Source organism: Carassius auratus, chromosome 36 (genome assembly GCF_003368295.1).
Source record: "Carassius auratus strain Wakin chromosome 36, ASM336829v1, whole genome shotgun sequence".
In the NCBI taxonomy this organism is placed as follows: Eukaryota; Metazoa; Chordata; class Actinopteri; order Cypriniformes; family Cyprinidae; genus Carassius; species Carassius auratus.
Genome location: NC_039278.1, coordinates 10,488,231 through 10,515,455, shown reverse-complemented (window position 1 = coordinate 10,515,455; position 27,225 = coordinate 10,488,231). Strand labels below are relative to the sequence as shown.

Here is a 27,225-nt window from a genome sequence, read left to right as displayed (position 1 = left end):
CTGTTGCCATCCTTTGCTTTGATGCCCGCGCTGCACCCCAATACACCACAGCAAAGACAACAGTACTCACAACAACAGTCTTGAACATCTTGAGTATAGTTGCACACATTGAAAGACCTGAGCCTCTTCAAAAAAATAAAAATAATAACAATAGAGCTGACTTAGGCTCTTATAAACAGCCCCTGAATTCTAGATCACTCCAACCTCTAGTCCAATTGAACACCCAGGTACTTCTACGATTCCAAAGATTTGCTTCATGTTTGGATGGAAACCCAGATGGGCAGGAACCCTGAGTATCTTTCTGAAGCAAGAAAATTATATATATATATATATATATATATATATATATATATATATATATATATATATATAGTGTGTGTGTGTGTGTTATACACGTATTAGGTTGTACAGTTTAATTAAAAAAGCTAATATCCGACTGACACTGGTTATGACTGAATTCAAATTCTAGTTTTTTTATGGGGTAATGCCCTATAATACCTTGTGATAATAATACTACATACACATACAATTATTATTATTATTATTTATAATTCATCAGAGCTTTAAACTGGAATCTTTGCCTAGCTTTCATCCTTTAATAAACTGAATGTTGTCTGTCCAAAAAAAAAGGGGGGGGGGGGGGGGGCCCAAAATTTAAATCACAAGAAACAAGGACATGAGCCTCACTGTATTTCAAATTCTAATGGCTTTATTTATATATATAGATTTGTTTGTGTGTATATATATATATGGTTTATATAATAACTGACTTCAATCGCTCGGTTATCCTATTTTCATTTGTTCTGTTAGATTTTAAATGACAGGACATAAAGTACAAGGCATTCCACATACTCATATATTACAAAAAAGTAAAGAACATTACATTGATAATACACTTGTGTTAGTATAATGAAATATGGGCATGACTGAATTCACTTCAACAAAAGAAAGCAAGCGTACAGAAAGAAACAGAGAAAGAGAGAGAGCATTGTTATGACAACTGAAAGAATAATAAATTCATCATATTCAAATCCAATGAATCTGTTGCATAGTTTGATGCAAGCAAGACTAACATTTCAGCATGATAGTGATTCTCACAAAAGCTAAATGAAAGAAGGGCTCAACAAAATCTGGATTTGAATTTTTTTGCCAATTAAAACACACACTGACCGCAGACACCGTCCATGACCATCAAACCAAGATCTTCTCTAACACACACACACACACACACACACACACACACACACACACACACACTTTATTGTTAGAATCCAAAACACATACTCAACTATTCATTCCAAGTGCACATTGATAATCAATGAAATGGTAATTCCACTGCTTAAGGTGATTTTTCCCTATCATGCAGCCTTAGGTTGACACAGCTGGATCAACTTTACATGTATTTAGCATTAATCAAAAAGAGCTCAACCACCACTTTGATTGAAAAACAAACCAAGTGAGTGTACAATGCTTTCCGACAAGAACATTTTGAATCAACTTCTCATTATTAGACAGATTCAGTAACTGTATATCCCCCTACTGTCACTGTATAGCCCTTAAAACGACTTTACATTAGGTGAGCACATATTCTCTGTCATTTTAAAAAGACTGTAAACAGACAGGACACTGGGACACATTGGGCTTTTTAGATCCACCATTCAACATTTTAAATGAAATTATTCCAAATAAATGCAAATCAGATTCACTTTCAGCTGGAATCTATTAAGGCCACCACACTTTCCCAAAACCAATGATCAAAGGCAGGGTTTTTTATTCTTTCATTCTTAATCAATTGCTCTGAACTAAATCAATCAGACACAGTGGTGCAGGTTGTCCATGTGGTCCATTGGCACTTCTGTGATCCTAGAGATAAAAAAAATGTTGGTCTCTGAAAAGTGACATTTTGTCCCTCCCTATATGCAAAGCCCTTGTCCTTCAGAGAGATCCTGTTAAGTAAAAGAACAAAAAGTAACACAGAAACCTAATTTTAATAGCTAAAGTCATTCTGATTATGAATGCCTCACACCCACACACATACAAAACAGGAATAAATGGAAATGACATGCTACAATCTACTCTTAAAAATGAAGTTGTTTTTACATTGATCCCATAGGAAAACATTATTTCCTGAAGAACCTTTCAGTGGACAGTTCTTAGAATAACTTTTTTTTTTTTTAGGTCCATTCACACAATTTAGCTTTGAAAATCATGAGAAACTGGCAGTGGAATGGTGAAAAATGCAAGGTCTCTTACATGACTGACTTGAGTACTGCATTTTTATAATGCCGTCTAGCACGTTTACATACAAAACAATGGAATTAATCATAGTGGAATGAGGAAAAAAATTCTGTTCTGTGTGAACGGCCTCTTAGTATAAAGAATATTTTAATCTAAAGAACCTTTTGCAGATTGGAAAGATTCCATGGATGTTAATGGTTCTTAATGGAACCATATATACCGTATGGCGTATGCCAATAAAGAACCTAATTTTAAGTGTATTTCACATGCCTTAATAAATAAAGACAGCTATGTTTCTGGATTTATTAAGACTACACCTTCATTGACTTATGTAAATAACTAAACCCATCTTGTATAAGATTATTAAACAATGCTCTCTCTCTCTCTCTCTCTCTCAAAGCCCTCAAATAGAGGCAAAGGGTAGGAATAAAGAAAGTAAAGGGAATCATTTCAGGAGAGGGAGATAGGTACTCGAGTATGACTTGCCTACCTTGAATATGTCTTTCATCTTTGATGGATCATGCATGGATGAGAGGGAGCTGTCTGGATGGATTTGGTAACCCACACAATAAGGTGATGGAACATCAAAGCTTGTAACACTCCGTAATTAAGCAGTTCAATCGACAGCCACGGCTTATGGCTATAAAAGTAACGAAATGAAGCCAAAGCCAAGTGTAACTGGTAAAAAGACCAGATTGTTCAAACGCATACTCTGGCAGTCATTCCCCAGTTCCCACACCCCAGTAATTAGGAAATGTAATGGAGTAGTGCTCTCTCATGATGTCTAGACAAGAAACGAGACCCTTTTATCTCCGCAGTACACGCAGAGCATTCTTCTCGAAAACAGCATCGAGTCAGTGTGCGTTTCCTTTGCAGAGTCTATTGATGAAAGGGTGTCTGTTTCACATTCATTTTGGAAACAAGTAAACATCTGGGGATGCCTCATTCCATATGTAATCATGCAGAACATTGAACACATATATTGAACAATTAAGATTTTTTTTCCAAAACAGTTTTTTCCCCCCAAAGTACAGCGTGGCTTAAGCTACACAGGACACTAAAAATATCAATCGCACCAGATTGTACATATTGCTTCAAACCACCAATTTGTTAATAAGTAATGCATGCCACATAGATGATATTATGTTTATACAAAAATAACACCAGTGTATATTACTGTGTTTCATAGGAATTACAGAAATCAGATGTTCCATTGACTGCTTTCCCTGTAATCAAATACAATTTTTCATTTCACTCAATACCAGTTGTAATTAAGACTAAATATATGCAAAATAAGTGGTTATAACTTTGTTATATTCCAGTTTTAAAACAATATTTTATTTACAGATGTGGTGTATCATTTCCTCCCGTCCCCAACCAAGCAAACAAGAACGGTCAGAAAATTTCAGTAGAGTAGTAATGCATTAAAATTCAAAGTTATTGCACGACACCTTGAAGCGATTCTCAGTTTACACAATGTGAGAGAGAAAAACATGTGCAATAACAGAAATGTTTTGATCATTTCCCCCTTTTTTTCTGCACCTATTATGATCAAATAATGAAAAAATAAAAATGAAGGGGCATATTTTAGATCCTCATGGTAAAGAAATTTCCAAAAAAAAGGATGAAATCCAGTTATAAGTTATTCCAAATGAACAAGAACAAAGACATAAGTCAGAACTGACTGTACAAAGCAACACTTTGGCAGAATTTATATAAAGCTCTAACTGGAAACCGTTTGACTGCTTCCAAATGAAGTCAAATACATTTGTATTTTCGTGTAACATACAGTATGTGTGCCTAATTTACATCCAGAGCTGCATTTGACAAAAATGTTTTCACAAAGACAAATCAAAGTTAAAATGACAACACAGAGAATATGTAATGATTTTCGATAGCCAACACTTAATGGGTGATACAGAAAATAAATCATGTTTTATCAGTCTAAAAGAACATAAAAGTTGAGTCTGAAAACCTCAAAACCTTTAACATTTCTCGACTTAAGTTCAATAGATTCAAATTATGTGGCAAATAATATTATTTTAAAGACTTTGCACAGCCAGCACATTAACCCATGGCTGCAGATTTGGAGTACACTATTCAGGATAAGGCCATTCAATTGAAAACTCGACCAGACCCCTTGACTTTAGGGTAAACATGGAACTTTCTCAGCTCGAACATCGAACCTGGCGCCGCATTTGGTTACAAATGTGGCATACATATATATACTCAACTGCTTATTTTACTAATTTGTCATGTCACCAAACTCTCTGGCCTATAGACCTATATTTATATATTTTTCCAAAATATTAAAAAGTACTTAATATAAAAATACAGAACAATTGTAAAAAAAAGGAACAAAGCACTGAGTTTTATATGAAATCCTTGCATGCTTACCCACAATAACATACCGTGTTCCACTTAAATGAAATAACAAAAACTGCCAGTAGGGGGAAGTGCAGCATCAGCCAACGGCTGTGGAACCTTTCCGTAAACATTAAAGTGGTCCATCTAGGGATTTTTTCCTTTTTTTCTTTAGGCAGTGACTCTCTGTGTTTTTATTTTATTTTATTTGGTTGGAAATACAAAATAAACAGCAAAAATGGGATATAAAAGAACAATCTATAAAATATGGCTCTGAGCAAGTAGAAAACGTTGTAATTTGAGGAATCCACTAGATTGGTATGAGAGGAAGGTCGTTCTATGGCAGTAGTATGTTTCGGCTAATAAAAAGCACATGTCGTTGAGGCTGGACTCTTATGAAAACAGTCCAATCTAGTTTGTCACCCAGGTTTCAACAGAGCTCACAGGGTCCAACAGAGGCCCTTGCTGCATGCTATTGTGTGTTTGAATGTTTTCTTTCTCTTTTTTTAAATAGAAAAGGCATGCTTACTACGTGCAGTATCCTTAGTTCAGGGATGTGATTTTGGAGCTCTACCAGTGATGGCTGAGTAACATGGACTTTATGTGGAACAAAGCCTTATGTTAGATAACAAGTAAAACACCTCACTGCAGAGCTGAGATGAGAAAAAGACTGGATTTGAAAGTACACACATACAGAATCATTCCTATCGCATTTTTTTTTCTGAAAGAGGAAACAAGAAAAAGGAAAATCCTATTCATTAGTCATTATCCCATAAAAGATTAGTATTACAATTACCATTCCCATACAATCAGACACAGATGAACCTAAAGACAGATACATGCACACTATGATGAAGTGCTGTACCTTTGATAAAGTACTTGGTCAATTAGCCAGTCATTTGTTTTGAGCAAGATGAGCATTAACAAGAGACTAGAGATGCCCACTGGGTGTGATTTCGATGAGATGATGTGTCCTCCCTGCCCCCTTAAGAGCCAATCAGGTATTCTTAACTTAGCTATCAAATAAGTTTATTATAGTATTTTACTCTACTAACGTTCACTATATCAGCCTTACATCTGTACAAATAAAGTGACAGGAAACCCAAAATGAGCCAAACAGCATTGTATGATAACCCCTGAAAACAGGACAAAAATGTAGTGTGCCTGAACTACTTAAAACATCCATTTGATCATCAAATCATTTTAAAAACTAAAAGAACAGAAGTAGCTTTTTTTCAATCCACCTTAAAACGAAGCGAATCAAGAGAGCGAAAAAAGCGAGAGAAATCTTTTCAAACAGCAATTGAGTGCATGTATATAATCGGCTGTATCAGAAAAAAAAAAACTTTTTTACTGAGAGTCCTGGGACAAATAACAAAAAAGATTACAGCATTAAACAAGACAATATAAAATGAGAAAAATCACAACTGTAGAAGAGATAAAAATGCCAGTGACAGGCTGAGAGGACATTTGCCACAGCGTCGCCCTCTAGTGTGTAAGTTAGGCCATGTGTCACATCGGCCGCAGCACAGCCGCATGAACTTACAGTGTGATGCTGTCGCCACACAGTGCAAGTTGAGAGGGGCAGAGGGGTGGGGAGGATGGAGGAGAGGTGAAAGGGACCGTAGTCGCCCCATCGGCTGCAGTAAGTGCTGCTGTCTCTCAGATGTGCATCAGCAGGTTTCCACCGAAGGAGTGGTGCACAGGTTTTAAAAACACAATAAACAGAACAAAAAATGATTTTGGGGCAGTTGCACTGGAGAATGATGTGAGGGTCACACAGGGAATTCATGGCTGTGAAGAGAGCGGTCCGGGGGTTCGCCGCCACCTCCGTTTCTGGAAGAGGAGGGGAGGTGCCCAATATCCACACAGCCCTCGTCTATCGTGGGGACGCGGGGTTCCTCCTCGTAGAGGGGTAAGAACTCAGGGTGGGACATGAAGTTATGGATGGAGCTTTTGGATTCTGGCTTCTCTAGGCCCTCGTATAGGGAGCTGCGGAATGCGTTCACCACCTTAATCTGGAGAGAAAAAGACAAGGAGGAATTAGTGGGGTTGTATTGTGTGGCGTCTGCTCCAGAGCAGGATGCACTGGATCCGGAGGGGAAACAAATAAATGGTCAATGGTGGGAGAGGATTTCATTTCCACAATAGCACTCAAGCGCCGAGTTAATGAGGAAATCAGTCACAGCATAAAACTGTAAGTGGGACACATCCATATCAATCACAAGCTTGAAAACATTCCAGACAAAATGACCACAATCACAGAACCACTGCAAGACGAGACAGGCATGCAACTGATGTTTGTTCAATAAGCTATTTAGGAGCCAAAAATGGCAGATGTTCAGCATCCCTTTTGGGTTTATGAAGGCCTGTCAGTAGGGGTGGGTGATACAGCAGTTGGAACGCTAAACTGGTAGAAACGGTCAACTGTAGAGTATTCTGTAAAAAACTGCTGCATTGTATAAAAAAAAAACTAAAACAAAATGATGAGCCACATTACATTCAGTAATGTAAAGGACAGGAAGTTACAGCTACTAACTCCAGCTTTCATACAAACGTTTATCTTCAACCACAGCAAGAAACAGCCCGATTGTGTGAATTACTATGGAAAGGATAAAATGACATCTGCATTAAAAGACTATTTATAGCCAGTAAGGGTCACTAAACTCTACACCTAACTCGAAGTCTAAAGACTTAGTATTCAATAGTATTCGAGGTATGCTGCTTTTACACGCAGGAATGCAAACAGGACAAATTGTCACGTAGTTTTGTGGCCATTGTGCGTGGTGAAGATTTATCCTTGGCCGGTACTACAGTCAAGTTACCATTTCCTCTGCCTGAGGATATGATTTATTTCGAATTTTGTGGTAATCACATGGCTGTTTTTAATGTTTACTTAGGACAAATCCAAATGGTAAAGTGGGAGGATTTATTTTTTTCAAAATATAAACTCTTGGGTATACAAGTAGACCGCATTAGAATGCATAGCATGTGCATCCAGTCCTTCAAAACATGCTCTGGATCTTTCAGAGACTTTCTGCACTGTGGTAAAACGTCAGAAAAATCTTGCTCTCTTGCTATTTTTATGGCTTCAACACTGAGAACAACCATAAAGACGAATGTGAATTGGTGTAACTTGTTTTGCAAGGGTCTGGAGGATTTCCCCCACATGGAGCCCATGGAGCCCAAACACATCTGAAGAACCCTCTGCCCTGCCAGCTCAGCCAATCAACAGTGGCTTAGTCTGTTCAATCCCTGTTTATTTCTCAGGTTTACATTCTTGTACCATGCAGCCATGTCGGTCATGCTTTCTTTCCCAATTTTCTCCTCCAAGCCAGAGAAACCCTTGCAGATAAAACCAAGCTGCATGTCACATCATGTCAAAGTGATGCTTGTGATCACAGAAACTGTCTTTTGATTTTAATCAGTTTAACTATGTTTGCCTCAGTTTAAAATGGCAGAGATGAGCCAACGCAAAACACAGAGGAGAGAAGAATGGATCAGAGGGACCGAATGTGTAAAATTAATGTCTGCTAAGTTACTAAATTCATTTAGCCTGGCTGAAGTCATTTGTGAAGCATCTAGTCTCTTCTCATAATTGATCACAGAGCTTGTCTTGAAACAATGATTTGGATGACTAAAAAGATGACTTTAGACAAAAGATGATTTTCTATGGTACAAAATAAATGCTCATGTATACGGTGACAATAATTGGTTATTATGGTTATTTTTATAACACCACTACTATCATGTATGCATTTAATTAGTTATTTTCTAATTCTCATATAGTCCTATTTGAGCCTAACACTGCCCAAGCCCCTGCATATTGACACTAAAAAACACTGAACATTTCAGTTCTGTACAAAATAGAAAAACTGTTAACATTTTAATGCACTGCTTGGCAGGATATAGCTGGAATACATCTGTCCATTTTCACATGGTTATTTAAAAAGTTACTGTATATTTAATTTCCTACCAGCTGTCTGTATATTTGGATTGCTCCCATCTATGGTGAAATGAACACTCTGACCCTATATCGGACTTGTGTGTGAACACAAACTTTCAGATGTGTAATGCAAAAAGCACTAGTGATGCAACCTAAACACAGATGGCAGGAAGAAACAACAACCTATGACTCATAGTTCCTTACAGAATATCAATGGAGAGATGAAGACAGAGCAGAGCAGAAGACACAAGGTGTGATGAGGGGGCTGAAAGCATGAGAGTGGGTTGCAAAGGAAGAGAGGAAGAGAAAGAGTGTGAGAGAGAGAGAGGTGTGTTTGTGAACCAGTTGTGAAAAGAGGGAGAGGCCTGGTGTTAAAACAAAAGGGTATGACCCCTATTCACTCTGGGGTGCAGAACACTTTAAGTGAGCCATATGAAGGGTGTAGGGCTCATATATTCGTTACACCATCAAATCAAATCATATACATTCCTGTGCTTACAAATCCTCACAATTCATGTTTATAACTGTTGTTGCACATAAAGCTGGGAGCTAAATATGACACATTTTTATTATATTTGAAACTAAGGTTATTATTATTATGAGTGAGGCATTTTTATAGAATTTTATTGTGTATTACTGTACACCCACAGAACTTTACAACCATATGAGGGGGTTTCTCCTCAGCCACCACCTGTGTGCGGCATCCACTTGAATGATGCAATAGCAGCCACAGTACAACATGCCAGTGCACTCACCAAACACCAGCTACAGGTGGAGAGGAGAGAGAGATTGTTATTGTAACTAAAACTATTGTAATGGAAAACAACTAAAATAAAGCTGAATTAAAATTTAATATAAATATTTGATGGGTAAAAATATAGAAATCGATGCAAATGTTAAATTTTACCTTGCCAACTAAATAGAGTAAGTTAAACAAATACAATTTGTTAAATTATTAAATTGACAAAATTTATTTTAATTAAAAAAAAAAAAATCAAAAATGCTATTAGAAAAATATATGCACAATGGTAAATACGTAGCAAATTATTGTTTAAAAAACTATAATAGTATTCAAATAATACTAAAATAACACAAAATAACTGAGTGCTTAATCCTAGGTAAAATCTTAAAATAGGTTAGGTCTATTGCATACACCAGTGCTTCTCAAAGTCCAGATCGGGACCCGCCTCCATTACGTATTTCAAGAGCACTAATTATATTTCTTTATTTGAAAAAATGCATGTTAAACGTATAAATAATTAATTGTATTATTATATTTAGTTTTTATGTCTTTTTGGAGATGATCCAAAATGAAAGCAAAGGTGAGATACTGTAACTTTTCCTTCATTAAATTTGTTGTAATGAAATTCAGTGAGCGAATGACGTTTGACATAATTGGGCAACATTTCACGTTAATATGAGTCATTTTTTTATATTTATTCCCAATTTTTGTTATCACTTAGATTATGGCCATTTGACTTCTAGCAGTGTCCAGTGTTTCATATACATAGATTTATTTTTGTCGCCCTGTCACAATATCAAAATTGACCACCAAAAATAGATTTTTTTTAAAAGGCTTACACTTCGTTGAATAAACTGAGGCATTACACATTTCAAAAATAAAATGCAGCACTGGTGTTTTTATATTTATGTATCTTTGAAAAGAACTGACCATTTTCAGAAAAGCTTCGATGTCATTTTCATTTAGGTTTTCCTGTAATGCCTGATAAAGTAGTGCTTATTTGATTACAGTAGTTACTGGGGAAACCTCTATAGCTCCTGCTCCAGCAGCGCCTCCTGCTGGCAGAGAATGAATTTGCATTTGCAAGGCTGTGGGAAACACTGGTGTCTGTCTGTCGTTCCAAACCCGCAAGACTTCCGTTCATCTTCGGAACTTAGTTTAAGATATTTTATATTTAGTCCGTGAGCTTTCTGTCCAAAATGTATTTTCGATGCTTCAACATGTATTTTTGATGTCACATGAAATACTTTGATGATGTTTTTATTACCTTTCTGGACATGGACAGTATACCATTAACACAGCTTCAATGGAGGGACTGAGTGCTCTCGGACTAAATCTAAAATATCTTAAACTGTGTTCTGAAGACAGAGGTCTTACGGGGTTGGAACGACATGAGGGCGAGTCATTAATGACATAATTTTCATTTTTGGATGAACTAACCCTTTAATGAAGTGATACAATTGCAGCATCCCCTTCCCATAGTACCCTTCTAGGTCATAAAAAAAAACACCATTTGGAATTGGTCCAGAGACAGGCAGAGAGTCAGAGATAAATGGGAAGAGTTGTGACGTGACTGTCGTACAGAGCATAGAGGACCGCAAGTGGCCTGCATCTGTTTCTCTGTCTGGCAGTTCATCAGACAGTGATCGTGCCTTGCAGGTCAACAACATTCATGGCTTTGTGGAGATGCAACAAAATTGTGGGAAACACCAAGATCATCGAAAAGAAATGACTAACCAGAGTAGAACACTGTCTTGTGGCATTTATCTCACTCTGTTTTAGCATAGGAAAGGGCTCATTAAGTAATCTAATGCATGCTCTAAAACCAGTTTTCAGTATTCTACTGACCGTGTTCAGATCTAACGCCTCATCTTAAATAGATGTGACATGTCAAGTTTTAGGGTCTCTGGTAATTTTTCTTTCATTGCTGACAGCTAAATGGTGTGCAAAGTGCTAATCAATCAGAGCATATTTGATGTATAAATTACAGCTATTTAGAGCTGTAGTGCATTTTAATCAGAAAAGTCTGCACATTATGATAAATAATCAGTGTCAACAACTATGATATATAACAACATACAGCAGAATTCATGAAACATAAGCAGAATAATTAGCAAAATGTTTGTAAAACCATTCTTGCATAAATTGTTGCAATGAATTGTCACCATTAAAGTGACGTGAGGCCAAGTTGGGTGTCCCATACTAGGAATTTGTGCCCTGCATTTATCACATCCAAATGCACACACATAGCAGTGAGTAGTGAACACACACACACATACACACCATGAATAATAGTGGTCAACCATCTTTGCTGCGTTGCCTGGGAGCAGTTAGGGGTTTGGTGCCTTGCTCAAGGGCACATCGGTCATGCTACCGAGGGTGAGAGAGAGTGCTGTATATTCACTCCCTCCACCTACAAATCCTGCTTGTACTAAGACTCGAACCCATGACCTTCGGGTTACAAGTCTATAACCATTAGGCCACGACTCCCCCTACTCAACAGAAACAAATAATTCTGACTGTATTTCATGAACGAACATAATAGTGCACCGGTGATCTGAAAACCAATGCAACCAGCTCTTGACTCAAGAATGAGTACTGCTAGCAGTGTGCACGTATATTTGCTGCACTGTTTTTCACATTAGAGGAAGTGTCCGGCATGTTTACAAATCAAATAACTTAAGTAATTTGTGGATTTGTGCGTTCTGGAATAACAAACCAATTCATACGATTCAGTTAGATTTGGTGAACCGGTTCAACGGTTCACTAAGATGATCCACTTAACTAGAACAATTCATTTGTGAACCAGACATCACTAATAGACATTAATCCCTTTCTCTTAATAAAGGAAACTAAACAATGAAATGATGTTTGGCCATCCTGAAAAAATGCTCCTGGCACTGGTAACTCGCTTGCAGACTGTCTACATTGAAATCACACACAACACTGTGGTTCAGGTGTTGTAAGGAATGCAAAGTGAATGAGACAGAGACATTTTTAATGAGTCTAAGGAGCTTTAGTCGGGAGATTGTGAGGACAGGTTAAAAAAAAAAAAAAAAAAAAAAAAAAGAAGTAGAGACACAAAGAGCAGTTTTAAAAGGGTGGTTAAGCATTCAGCATTGCTACCATGCAACAGAACTGCTAGTTTGCTGGTGTGTTATGTGGCACTCACTGCCTGTAGTAGAAGAGGAAGCAGGGGCGGGCGGCCCAGCAGCCGCAGCAGAGTTGGGGGACAGGGAGGAAGAGGAAATCCCTACATGGGTAGGGCTAGAAACAGTTTTTGCGTCGTTCTGCTGGCTGGCCACGGAGGGCTGGCGACGCAGGGCCCCAGGCACCGCTGTTTGGCCCGTCTGGAATGTATAAACCACGTCCATCTGTAAAGGGGGGGATCGAGAAAGAAAAGGAAACAGAGAAAGACAAAGACCAAGGGCCAAAAGGAGTGGTTAGAGCAGATAAATGTGTTATTTGAAAGAGAAAAATAGAACATCCCCTCACCCCACAAATAAAAAGTTTGGTTAGTGCAGAGTCTTGCAGGAGAAGGGCTGGCACAGGAAGATAAAGAGGAAAGTTTTATGTGGAGTACTATTTTTTTCCAGGAGAAAGGAAATGCTGTGAAGATGTCCGTGAAAAGAAAAGGCGTATAAAGGAAACTAGCTCTAAAAAGTACTGATGAGTCTGAATCGTACGTGTGCCAATTATGTCTTTCTTTGTGTACCACTAACCATGCATGACAGATATAAAATAGAAATCCTGGAGGATTTTAAAAGTGGGGTGTTGGGACTTTGGGCAAGGGGGAGAGATAAGGAGCTAATTAGTAGATTAGTATTTTTGCGGTCACTTCACCATCTCCTAATCTGGAATAAGAGTGTAGGGGTGGGAGAACGGAAGGAAGAGGAGGAGGATGAGAAGACTGTTTGGACTTTTTTTTTTTTTATCTGGGCTTGGAGGGGAGTCCGGTAGAATTAGCAGGGATGGTGATCTGAAACCACAGGGGGTCTGGACGTATCCAGGGCACATTCACATTAAAACTCTCCCTCCCCTTAACACTTTACTGCCCATCTGACTGACTTGGAAGATAAAAGAAGACTGCACAATAAAAAATAAAGTACACTATTTAAGACTGTTGAAATTTAGGATAATATGGGAACAATATAATAGACTGTAAAATTTGAAAAAGGTATATATAAAAAAATAAATCAATTAGATTAGAAAACTTTTCTTCCCTATTAAAATGTTCTAAAATGATAAAAAAAAAAACATAATATATTTGTGGCGAGTGGGGCGGGGCCGAGAGGCGTGGGAACGAGGAGTGAGGCCAGGTGTAGTGATTGGAGATGAGCTACACCTGAGCCCCACCGCTAGTATCGAGTCCCACGGAGGAGATGGAAGGATATAAAACTGGAGCGACGACCGTGAAGGACGAGAGAGGACCAGGCCTGGGACATTATTTTATGTTTTGGTTTTTATTTATGCGCACCAGTCGTCCGTGAGGGGCTGGTGCGCCGTTTTGTATTTACTTTTGATTATTAAAATGAGTTTTGATTGTGCGCCGGTTCCCGCCTCCTTCTTCCCGATGATTAGGAAGTTTGTTTGTTACAGTGGTGCCGAAGCCCGGGAGAAGGAGGGACGCGCTGCTGAAGATCCCTCGCCGCTGTGGTGAATCCGCGGTGCCCTCGAGCTGGCGAGGTGTGTGCCGCCATGGACGCTCGAGGCGGTGGGCTGGAGCGAGTTGCCGGGGACGGGCGAGCTCGCTGCCGACCGCCCACGACAAGGAGGGGCGGCTGCCGTCCGTGAGGGAGCGGAGGAGTCGGCGCCGTTCGCCAGGGGGCCGGAGCCTGCCACCTCCGTGACGGAATCCGGAGGGGCAGGGAACGGGGGACTCCTGCCGCTGCCCCACGGACGGCAGCCGCCCCTCCTTGTCGTGGGCGGTCGGCAGCGAGCTCGCCCGTCCCCGGCAACTCGCTCCAGCCCAACGCCTCGAGCGTCCATGGCGGCACACACCTCGCCAGCTCGAGGGCACCGCGGATTCACCACAGCGGCGAGGGATCTTCAGCAGCGCGTCCCTCCTTCTCCCGGGCTTCGGCACCACTGTAACAAACAAACTTCCTAATCATCGGGAAGAAGGAGGCGGGAACCGGCGCACAATCAAAACTCATTTTAATATTCAAAAGTAAATACAAAACGGCGCACCAGCCCCTCACGGACGACTGGTGCGCATAAATAAAAACCAAAACATAAAATAATGTCCCAGGCCTGGTCCTCTCTCGTCCTTCACGGTCGTCGCTCCAGTTTTATATCCTTCCATCTCCTCCGTGGGACTCGATACTAGCGGTGGGGCTCAGGTGTAGCTCATCTCCAATCACTACACCTGGCCTCACTCCTCGTTCCCACGCCTCTCGGCCCCGCCCCACTCGCCACAATATTATATAAAAAATATATAATCAAAGTAAGTTTACTAGCAATGCCACTAGCAAATAGCAAATTAAGAAAACATAATTTCTCCTTAATCTGGAACTGGCCGATAATGGCTTAAAATACAAACATGATGCATCTGTTGTGTGATAGTGTCAACAGTTCCCCAGGTCCTAATGACAGTCAGTTAATACCTTTTATTTATTTAGGCAGCGCTGCTGGCCTACTTGTAATAAAATGAAAGTAAAATACACAAATGTAATGTACTCTCATTATCAAAAATCTTCATTGTTGTTTAAGAGACTTGGTGTTTCCAAACAAAAGGAAATATACTTGAATCGGCAATCGGCCAAAATGAGTTGAAAAATTGGCGAATATCCAATGGGATATCTGCAAAAGTACAATAAATCCAATCCAAAAAAAAGTATTACATTCCTAAATGATATACAATTATTCGTACAGTGTAACAAATTATTAAATCAAACATGTTTTTGTTTAATTACCTTTGTGCTTAGCATGGTCCCAATCGATTACATATTATATTACTAAAAAGGTCAATTAAACAGCTGTGTTTTTTTTCTATTATCTTCAAAACGACTTTTGTAAGAACAAGTCAATTAAAGAAAATTAGATAAAGGTGTAACAAAATGTTTTCAACAATGCTCTGTAAGCTGTTTATTTCATGCCACATTCACTTCAAATCTAATTTCTCAAACACATCAATATATTGATCTTTTACCCCAATATATTGATTCATAACACCAAAATGAGAGCTATAACAAAGAAAAGAGAAAAAAACAAAAAACAAAAGAGAAAAGGGCTTAGGATGATCCCATGCGACAACATGAATTCCCCATGACCTGGCGCAATGCTGAAAGGCAAATTACACATTTCTTAATGATACAAAATGAAAACAAAGCTAAAACGAATATGTTGTTTTCAGAAGTGACCGGAAGCAAATCTAGAGGGATAAATCAGTGCCTGTGGAATACATTGACAGTCTTTGGTGGGTGGGTTACCATAGTGTTTGCTTTAGAACATTCTTAATAGGCACAGAACACCCTCTCAGAATGATCGCCCACCAACACACAGACACTCCTGGAGGATCCAGATAAATACATCTGTGAACCCTCTCACTGAATCCACTCATTGTTCGTAAGCAGCAATACCCTGTTGTGTATGAAGGCAACGGTAAGTGAAAGGAGGTCCTCCCACACGACCTCCATCAACAGAGCTTACTAAATAAATAAATAAATAAAATCAGTTCCCAGTCGTTTACTTTAGTTCATCTTCTGATGAAAGCGAGTGAATGTTGTAGTCCCCACTTATCTCCAGGCAGTTTGTGCACACAGTCAGAGAGACATGGTTTTGCCCTACTGGCATTTCATGAGTGTCATCTCCAGGGCACATACTGCTTTTCATCCTGGGGCACCAAAGCAGTTCACAAGTCTCTGTTAAGTCTTGAAGGTGATGCTTCTCCACAAATGAACCCATGGAGATGCTTGAAGGCCACTAGGGTGATGTCTACACAAAGACAGCCACCGGCTGTCTAGAATGTTCACTAATAAAGATGTTTTGAGCAACATACATGGTGTTTGGAGCTGGTTCCAAATAAATTAAAAACAAACCAATGAAATGCTAGAACTGATTTTATTAAATTTTTATAATAACTGTGGGAAAAACTGACTGAATACAATAATCCCACTGATTAATGTTCTTTTAATTAGCTAAACAAATAATAGATTGTAAATTTATCAAATCTCTTTCTGTATCCATAGTTTATTAGATGTTAAAGAGTTAATAAAAAATATATATTAAAAATATAATTCTGATTATGAAGGATCAATAAACAATTGACTGATTTTTTTTTTTTTTTGTAGAAACAACAAAGTGGATTAGCAACTGTTAAACAGTAAGATGCCAAAGAGCAAATACATTTTCTCCAAACAACATCTAGAGTGGTGTATTTCTACTCTATCCTGGGGCATCTGCTGGAAGAGAAGAAGCAAAGAGCAGTTCACCTGAGTCTGGATGCGGTTAAGTCCTCTGAACCAGAGGATCTGTCCTCTGCGCAGCTCCATCTCAGCAAGGTCAATTTCATCTGCACCTTCAGTTAGCACCTCCTGAGGGAGGTCCCCTTTAGGGATGCCGTGACCAGCCTCCTTCAAGAATTTGAGGCGGTGTGTGGGGATGGCAGAGATGAACTGGAGAATGAGAAAAGGGGTGGAATGGGGTCAAGTGATGAAAACTGTAACTTATCAAATAGCCATTAGCACAGCGGTTGAGATAATGAATGGCTTTCCGAGAACAGGATGCTGAAAATTAATCCTTCCGGCATTTGAGCATAAGTTCTTTTTATGTTAGATGTTACATCAGTAATGTGCATTTAAAAAAAAAAAATGCTGTTCTTTCAACTTTCTTTTCATTTCCAAATCCTGGAACTAAAATGCATCACTGTTTCCACAAAAACTTATCCAGAAAAACTTTTTTCAACAGTGATAATAATAATGAGAAATGTTTCTTTAGCACCAAAGCAGCATATTACAATGATTTCTGTAGGATCATGTGTATGGAAGCATATGGGTAGCATTATTCAATTTGGGATGTAATATGCAAAATGACAATGTAATATGTAAAATGGCAATGCATTTCTGTATTTACATTTACATTTTTCAATACGTCTGTGCAACGTTTGGTGCAAAATGAAAATGAAAATGAAATTACATAATTTTCATTTGCCATTTACTACACCAGTTTTAATATGTAAAATGAATATTAATTTTAACGCTTTATAAGTTGCAAAATTAAAATGAAAATGTATTACAGAAACGATTAGATATGTCTAACATGTTAAAGCAAAAACTGTGGCAAAATGATCATTTAAATGCTATTTTTCTTAATTGCATTAACACTCACAGTCAAGACACTTACGATTGCATTTTCATTCGGTGTCCCGCAATGAATGTAGCAAAACTCAATGTGCACATTGAAAATGCATTCCGAGCCGATCACTTGTCCCCGCCCTCGCGCCACGTCAATCATTGTGTGAACAAGGCGGGGCTTACAGAAGGTCAGAGACTCAAGTCTCAAGAAGAGGATTCAATCAAGTGAGACAACATGGACAAGACAGTTGGTCCGTGTATGTTTTGATCATTTCGGTTTATGGCTTCAATATTTCATTCGGACTTGTGGGCGGAGCTGAAACGCTGCTTTCATCTGATTGGTCAAATCGGATCGGTTTTCATCTGACAGCCTTCAGCTCGGTCTTGTCATTCTTTCAGGCAAAATAAGAGTCAGTGCGAGTGAAGCACTGAAATGTCTGAAACTACGCTCACTGTTAATTAGCATAATATTTGAATCAGATGTAGCTGGGCAAATTCGTGCTGCTGAGACCTGCAAATTATTTCTAGGTTGTAGTATTGTATGAATATTGTCCCACTGATAAATACAGTGCAAATAGTTCTGTCCCTTTGGATAACAGTGAAGTGGAAATTAAAATCAATAATAGACTGAACAGTTCCATGTCTGTAACATTTACCACTCTCATCTCATAAATCATAAGGCACTAGGTATGTGTGTGTGTGACATTAATAAATAATTGTAAAAATGAATATAGTTAAATTTCGAAATAAAAATAGTAAAATTAGCTCTATGCTGCTCAGTGCTCCTGTAGCCTACCCCAGAGCGCCCTCTCGCGGCTGTAGACGGTAATGTTTTCTCTTGGTCTTGAATAAATGTGACATATAGTCCAGTGCGACTTATATATGTTTTTTTCCTCGTCATGACGTATTTTTGGACTGATGCAACTTATACCGAAAAATACAGTTAACATTATTATTATTATTTATTATGAGACTAATTGACACAGACTAGAACTTAAATGTTTCACCCAATTCAGCTCATATCTTTAGACTCGTCCGACTCGTGTTGCTTGTATAACTGGCCAGACTTACCTTCCCAAAAAATCCTATTTAATTTTATTTCATAAATTTAACTATATTTATTTCCACTTTACTGTTATCCAAAGGGACAGAACTATTTGCACTGTTTTTTTCAGTGGGACAATATTCATACAATACTACAACCTAGAAATAATTTGCAGGACTCAGCAGCACGAATTATGTGCCCAGCTACATCTAATTCAAATATTATGCTAATTAACAGTGAGTGTAGTTTCAGACATTTCAGCTGAAGACTGTCAGATGAAAACCGATCCGATTCGACCAATCAGATGAAAGCAGCGTTTCAGCTCCGCCCACAAGTCCGAATGAAATATTGAAGCCATAAACCGAAATGATCAAAACATACACGGACCAACTGTCTTGTCCATGTTGTCTCACTTGATTGAATCCTCTTCTTGAGACTTGAGTCTCTGACCTTCTGTAAGCCCCGCCTTGTTCACACAATGATTGACGTGGCGCGAGGGCGGGGACAAGTGATCGGCTCGGAATGCATTTTCAATGTGCACATTGAGTTTTGCTACATTCATTGCGGGACACCGAATGAAAATGCAATCGTAAGTGTCTTGACTGTGAGTGTTAATGCAATTAAGAAAAATAGCATTTAAATGATCATTTTGCCACAGTTTTTGCTTTAACATGTTAGACATATCTAATCGTTTCTGTAATACATTTTCATTTTAATTTTGCAACTTATAAAGCGTTAAAATTAATATTCATTTTACATATTAAAACTGGTGTAGTAAATGGCAAATGAAAATTATGTAATTTCATTTTCATTTTCATTTTGCACCAAACGTTGCACAGACGTATTGAAAAATGTAAATGTAAATACAGAAATGCATTGCCATTTTACATATTACATTGTCATTTTGCATATTACATCCCAAATTGAATAATGCTACCCATATGCTTCCATACATGTGACACTGAAGACTAGAGTAATGGCTGCTGAAAATTCAGCTCTGCCATCAAAGGAATAAATTATATTTTTAAAAAAAAAATATAAAAAAAGAAAAAAAAAAAAAAAAAAATTATATATATATATATATATATATATATATATATATATATATATATATATATATATATATATATATATATATATATATATATATATATATATATATATATTTTTTTTTTTTTTTTTTTTTTTTTTAAATAATATTTTACAATTTTAATGGGTTTTTTTTTTTGATCAAATAAACAGAGCCTGGGTGAGAAGTATCTGTATATATGTGGGCAGTAAATTCATTTCAAGTAAATAATATCTTTAGGATAATTAATTTGAATTAATTTAAATAACTGCATGTCATTATATTTTTCACTGAAATATTTAGTTAAATGCTGCTGTTAGTTAATTGTCTTAATTCCGTTCAATAAACAAGAGTGTTTTATTAGTCTTATTTAAATGTACCATTTTTCTCTTCAAGTTTAATTCGGTCACTGATTGAAATCCTTTATTTTTTGTGCCAGATGAATACTGCTCTGATTGAAAATAAATTATGCAGTTTTATATTTCAGAAGACACCCATTTAATGTCATACATTTAATTTAAGCCACCCATGGCTTAAATGTAGACAGTTACTATTTATCAGTAACAATTCTGGTAGCTAAACAATAATAATAATTTAACCTCTTTAAAGTTACTGTTTCAAAGGAGCTTCCTAACACAGATAGACATGCACATACACAGACACATGCAAGTCTCTACCTCCTATAGTAGCTATAGGCTAGATATTTCTGTGCAATCCCCTCTGTAGGTGCCTCTGTTGATGCTGTTTGATATGAGAGATCACAGAGACGACTTAATACATAGTGGATAGAATTCACGCAGCTTCTCCTCAGTGTCTAAGTTCTCAGCATCTGGTTTGTGAGGCTGCACGTCTGTATACGCACAAACAAAATCTTACATGCACAAACACCAGCTGAGAAACCCAGTAGAAAAGGGCTTGTGTGTAATGCAACTGCCAGAAGGAGCAGACTGCTTGCAGCTCTAAAGGCTTTATCTGTACTTGATAACTTCCCCGGCATTATGATGACCTAACATGATGCATCAGTCCTGTATATGTAGTTTTAAGTGTACCGTAAGCATGGATCTATGGAGGCAGAGGACCTTTCTTGTGCTGCCGGGTTGATAAAAAAGCTCCCAGCTCTCAGTCCTCTTTCTGAGGCGAACTTTGAGATGGTGGCAACCACTCTGAAATTGTGCAGCAAGTAGTCGTCTGCCAGCCTCCCTCGTTTCCTCCCACGGGTTTGAAATCGCACACAGCTTCACCTCCCCCTCCCCTGCCATCCCAGTGGGATTGAAGAGAGAACTAAAGATGTTCCACATCACCTACGCATGTGCATTCTGCCGTGATGTTTTCATTATTTCAACACTGAGAAGCTTGTGGATCTCCCTCTTTCTCTCTGTCATCTGTAAATGCGCTCAAGTAACTAACAAGTTCCTATGCTATTTTTTTTTTTCTCACTGAGGTACTGATTAGGGATGAACAACAACATTTTGTAGAGATTTGCCTTACCTGACCCCAAAGCAGCTCACCAACTCCTATGAAGACACACCAGAGCCACTGATCAATGGTGAGGGCCGTGCAAGAGAACGGCTTCCCTCCAAACTGCACTATGACTATCTGTAACAAGGTGTATTCCATTAGTCCAGCAATAAGCCATAAGAGACCGAGTTACAGCAATTTCAACATGGTTAAGAGATGTTTTTTTTTTTTCATTACTTTAAACCTCTGTAGTGACAATACCAACACCATTACCATTTTTATAATACAGTGGTAGTTTTAAACACATCAGTGGCTGGTTGCATAAACTGCTCAGACTAGTCATACAAGTTAGTAGTTTCAGACAAGTTCGCAGTTAGGTGGGGGAAGTTGTGGAGAGATTTTTTGAAGTCCATTACATAATAATGGATCGCACAAATTTGAATTAAAAAAGTAAGATTGAAGTCAACTGGCTGCAGATGTGTTTATAACAATATAATGCGTCAAATGTGTGTATCCTGAGGGTGACAATCAGCAGGTTCAGCAGTTTACCTGACCATTTGTTGGGGACCTCTTTTATTTATATATTTTTTTGAGTTTCATCACTGATTTGTACCCAATTGTGGAAAGAGTTTAACTGTAGCTAAGCAGCAACTTAGCACATTAATACACAATTCAGTCTACATGTAGTGATAGAAGTCTTTTCTTTCTACAACAGCTTTTAAACAAGCCAAAAACTATCCCATTTTTATAAAAATGTAAATATATAGTCATATACTTAAAGGCATTGAGAGAGACTATGCTTTTATTTGATAATGCACATTTTTACAATTAATTTAAATTTGATACCTGCAGAGCAAAGGTTCCCAGAACAACGCAGCAGAAAATGGGGTTCCTGTAAATTCCCTCAAACACGTTCCTCTCTCCGTGGATTTTGCGGGCATTGATCTCATTGAAAAGCTGCATCATGACGAAGACGTTGAAGATTATGGTGTAGTGTTCGGATGGTGGGGAGTGCAGAGGGGAGTTGCGGCCGTTATCAATGTTAAAGATTTTCTCACCTTTGGGCAGAGAAAAATGGTTTCCATAAATAAGTGATGTGAAAGATCAAGATGAGTTTCAAAACGTCAGTGTTGTATGTCAGGAACAATCTCAATAAATACAGGTGCATCTCAATAAATTAGAATGTTGTAGAAAATGTCATTTCAGTAATTTAACTCAACTTGTGAAAATCATGTATTAAATAAATTCAATGCCACTTCAGACAGTGTGCACTGAATTTAATACACGAGTTTCACAATTTGAGTTGAATTACTGAAATGTACTTTCCCACAGCATTCTAATTTATTGAAATGCACCTGCACATGCTACTGTTGATTAAAAAAAAAAATACAGTCAAGTGTAATGTCCATTGAGACTGAAACCGCACAGAATGGGGTCTTCTGTACAGCTGTTCCTTAACCCATGGGCACTGTAATCTTGTGATAAACTTGTCTAATCAGTTGGCAGCAGTACAACGTGGGAACATTTACAGGGAACTCTCCTGAAGCACTGTGGCATGCCTTAGGGCTTTAGGTAGTCTGCGATGTGATCTATTGCACTGCAGGCAGCAAAGACTGATTTAAATCCAGGATTTACATATATGCTGCCTATTACTAGCAAGTTCTTACAGTGAAATTCTCAGTTGGGATCGAGACTTTTAACTTAACACCTTTAACATGCAAACCTAATGTGGAAAAAAATACTCAAAAATGCACATATAAAAAAACATCTTCATTACATTCATTAGAGTTAGAAAAGCGAGAATTCAGAGAAGGCAATGAGCTTTTAGCTTTCATTAATGGCAAGGAGAATATTTAACATCAGTCTACAGCGTTGCAATAATGACCTTAAATAAAAAGTAAAATGCTAATTTTATCAAATAATATTAATAATTTTAATTTAGCAAATAAGCATTTTATAAAAGTCATATAAAGAGATGATTATGCAGAGAGACAAACCTTCAGATCCATTTAGAGCTGAGACGAACGTTTCACAAAGTAGTTTTCCCTAAAATGTCCAATACTGACATTTGATGGTAAACCTTATTGGTGGTTAAGGCACATTCTAATGCTTTGAATATTGCAAAATAGAAATGCTAGTTGCTAAGCAACCATCATTCCCATTTGAGTTTTCAATACAGTTCAAAGTGGCATAAAAAGTAAATAATTATGATTACTGACATTCATTTGGACTTCATTTGGACTTAATCATGAATACAAAAGCCTCTTACCAGCAAAGAGAAGAGTAAATGTGATGATAAGCTGGTAAACAGCATGACCCAAAATGTTCTTCATCATAGTCCTGGAAATGAGTGGCTTGTCTCGTCCGTAAGGTCTCCTCAGCAGGAGCGCTTCTGTTGGGGGTTCTGTTGCCAGAGCCAAAGAAGCCAGAGTATCCATTATCAGATTTACCCACAACATCTGAACGGCTTTAAGTGGGGAGTCCTGCAGACAAAACAAACTGAAATGAGACTCCACAGAAAGGACATTACTACAGTATTGTCATGTGATGTAGTTAGGCAGGGACACAAGAAGACTGTCCAGCCCATTATTAGCCAAAATCTGGCACCAGCACTAAATGGCCTCAGTGTGTTCACTGTAAACATAAAATACTTGGCTGAGATCTGTTATGGCACATAATGATGAATTGTCTCCCACAATGCCATTCTTAACCACCAAATACTCATGTTTAGACTCCTGAAACCCAGCAATCTTTTTGGTAACATTTTATTTAAAGGTCCAATTCTCACTATTAACTAGTTGCATTCATATTACTAGTGTATTGGCTGTTTTTTAGTACTTACAGGCACATACTAATGCCTTATTCTGTATGACCATTTTCAACATCCCTGTACCCAATACCTAAACTTAACAACTACCTTATTGACAATAAATTACCTGCACATTAGGAGTTTATTGAGGGAAACTCTTAGTTAATAGTGAATATGTGTTCCCTATTCTAAAGTGTTAACTTTTTTTTGTGTTCTGTAATGGTTATTTCTCTAAGACTACATATGCCACATCAAGTGTCCTGATGTTTAAATTGGAGCACATTCTCTCTCTCTCTCTCTCTCTCTCTCTCTCTCTCTCTCTCTCTCTCTCTTTTTAAAATTCTGGGAGATACAACATTGTTTATGATTTGTGGAGGACAACTTCAGCTCATTTGCTTTTAAAAATGTTTATATACTACATTTTAATGATAACAAATTTGTCTTAACATCTAAAAAAACAAACAAAAAAACATCAATTTACAAATTATTTGTATATATATTTGCGGTACCTTTTTTACCTGTACCATCTTGCCTGAATTTTTGATTTTATAAATAACCTGATGCACTCTACACAGGACAAAATGATTCTGAAATATTATATTATGAAAATTATTAAGATTTCCTTCTCTCAAAATTCATAATTCTTATTTCAAAATACTAAATTATATAACAACGTAAATGTATAGCCTGGGTCTGAGGAAGTGAAGTCAAATTATGAAAATGTACCTGTGTGATGCAGGCCCCAGTGAAGGCAACAATCACTGCCACCACATTGACAGTCAATTGAAACTGCAGGAACTTGGAGATGCTGTCATAGACATTGCGCCCCCACATCACAGCTTTGACGATACTGGTGAAGTTGTCATCAGTAAGGATGATGTCAGAGGCCTCCTTTGCAACATCTGTGCCTGCAATACCCTGTTAGACAAAGAAAGAAACTCTTTTATAGAATGCCTGCATAAATGTCTGAGCAGTCTACCTCACGAATAACCGGAGATGCATGTTCATTCTTAGGAATGGAATGGTTCACAATAAAAATGTTGAGAGGGAGAAAAACTAACTAAAAATACAAGTGTTTTAATTAGGCATTTTCTTGGTTTAGGATGTATTTTTTTACAGCTGAATTAATTTTTGGAGAAACGACCAAAGTGGTAGTTATGTGAGAGCAAACAGCAAAGTAATTTCAGCTTAATTGATGACCCAAATTAAACCATATCTTTTGACAGCTTCAGGGTGTCTAATTCATAAAACAATTTACTATGCTTGCACTCAACCTAACCTAATGTCTTTTAGTAGGCAATTTGCACAAGACACTTCCCGATTTTTAAGACTATATTTTAAGTGTGTTAGGAATTAAGAATTATCTCATTGCTTAAGTTGTGGAGTCATCTGAGCAACAAGCAGGGATCAACCACTTTTAGCTAGTAGAGCATGCTGCGATGATGCCCTGAGGCATTCTGGCTTGGTGCAGAGCAAGAGATACCAGGCAGGGATTAGGATGCAACCTCTGTGGTTATTAAAGCAATTTAAGCTACAGTATAAAAATAGCTGCCAAACCCTCATTGAATGAGCCAGACTCTCATCCGGCAACCGTCTCTCATAGTAAAAAAGACAAAACCAAGTAGTCTAAAACATACTAGGTCAGAAAAATATATGCACAAAATGTTTAAATAAAACCATATTTGTAAGAAAAACAACAGTTGTGCAGTTATAGGAACACATACAAAAAAGCAAAATCATTTACCATAGCAAAGCCAACATCTGCTTTTTTAAGGGCAGGTCCGTCATTAGTGCCATCTCCAGTCACAGCCACCACCTGTCTGGTTTCTCCAACTGTGCTGTCAATGATGCCTGAAAGACAATACAGAAACTGCCTAAAGATAAACCAAAATGTATGTGAATAAACCTTCCACCAGTTGGTTTTCAAACACTTAAATTGGTGTTGTTATCAGTGGAAGAGTGAATTAGAAGCTCTTCCAACTATAGGTAAAGATCTCACCTTTAACCAGAGTGTGTTTGTCTGTTGGCGAGGAACGAGCCAGAACACGCAGTTTGGGCCAGACCTTGTCAAGACGCTCTTGTTCAACCTAAAGATGGAGACAACACTGAAATAAGCACTTTACATGACGACTTAAGACATCTGCAGATACAGCTCTGTAGCTCTTTACCTCTCCTCTGTCATTGCGAATCTGCTGGTTGAAGTCTTTGCCTTCCAGGCACAGGAAGTCCTCTCCAGGCTGCAGGATTCCACATTTGGTGGCGATGGCGCGGGCTGTGTTGATGTTGTCTCCAGTGACCATTCGGACAGTGATGCCTGCTCGCTGACATTTAGAGATAGCCTCAGGGACCTGCACACCGGAGGAATAGAAGGACCATTATATGGCTTGATACAAAGCATGTTGAGCAGCCTAGCAACCACTGCCATAACCATTCAGCCACTTCAGTTTTGAATCTGGACATAAATATATCTGATAATTGGAAAATAAATAAGGGATCAATGCAAAATAGTCTGGATGTACTCGGATCAAGCTACATCAGAAAATCCATACCAGAGGTTTTCACAATTAATTATCAAGATTTCAATCCATTTCCCCAGTTGCGCAATAATGGCAAAATATATGATAAATAAACAGTTAATAATCTATATTCTCAATTTGTCCATTACTTATAGCCCTTCTCCACTGTACTTAAGAAAAAACAACAAACAAAAACAGGAAAAATATTAGGAATCCTTCTGTTTACTACATTAACATCTCACTCACTTTCAAATCTTTCAATGTTTTTTTTTTTTTTTTTCAGTGAGAGATGAGGACATTGCAGTCACTCTTAGTGAGGACTCCTGTCAGCTCATTGTGTGTTAACCAGTAAGAGGTACAGAGACAACTTAACGCATGAAGAGGCTGGACCCAGAGGTTTTGAGTATGTATACTGGAGTCCTATATAATTATCCCCACTCAGTCTTGCAATGAATCACACCATACCCGTAATTAGAACCAATAAGCTCATTTATTTATAGATAATTAAAAACCTCCCAGTGTTTCCATGGACAGAGATACTTCACAAGGGATGCATGTTAGGAACATGTTGCGTGATTTAGAGAAACTTGTGTGTTCATTTATAAACTCTAGACATGCCTCGTCTCCCCTGCAATAGCAGAAATAAACCAAATTAGCTACAGATGGCTTTGAACATTACTGAAAGAGATTCATTTTCACTAGGACAACAACATTCAAGTCCATCTTATCATCGCAATCACAATT

At 37.9% G+C, this 27,225-nt stretch overlaps 1 protein-coding gene across 6 annotated transcripts in view; it reads right to left on the bottom strand.

Moving 5' to 3' along the window:
- Positions 1-2,827: 2,827 nt before the first annotated feature.
- The window catches only part of LOC113055221 (plasma membrane calcium-transporting ATPase 2-like), an 85,359-nt gene continuing 60,961 nt past the window's right edge, over positions 2,828-27,225 (bottom strand). For 3 of the 6 annotated variants that reach the window (XM_026221305.1, XM_026221308.1, XM_026221306.1), the window contains 9 exons: positions 26,134-26,313; positions 25,965-26,052; positions 25,710-25,816; positions 24,692-24,883; positions 23,426-23,639; positions 22,003-22,214; positions 21,187-21,294; positions 16,724-16,906; positions 2,828-6,620 (listed from right to left, as the gene is read on the bottom strand). In XM_026221305.1, coding sequence (XP_026077090.1) covers positions 6,378-6,620; positions 16,724-16,906; positions 21,187-21,294; positions 22,003-22,214; positions 23,426-23,639; positions 24,692-24,883; positions 25,710-25,816; positions 25,965-26,052; positions 26,134-26,313 — 1,527 coding nt within the window. In that variant the 3' untranslated portion in view covers positions 2,828-6,377. Of the gene's footprint in view, positions 6,621-12,462; positions 12,665-16,723; positions 16,907-21,186; positions 21,295-22,002; positions 22,215-23,425; positions 23,640-24,691; positions 24,884-25,709; positions 25,817-25,964; positions 26,053-26,133; positions 26,314-27,225 lie in introns of all 6 variants that reach the window. The other 3 variants (XM_026221310.1, XM_026221307.1, XM_026221311.1) reach the window with 2 other exon arrangements.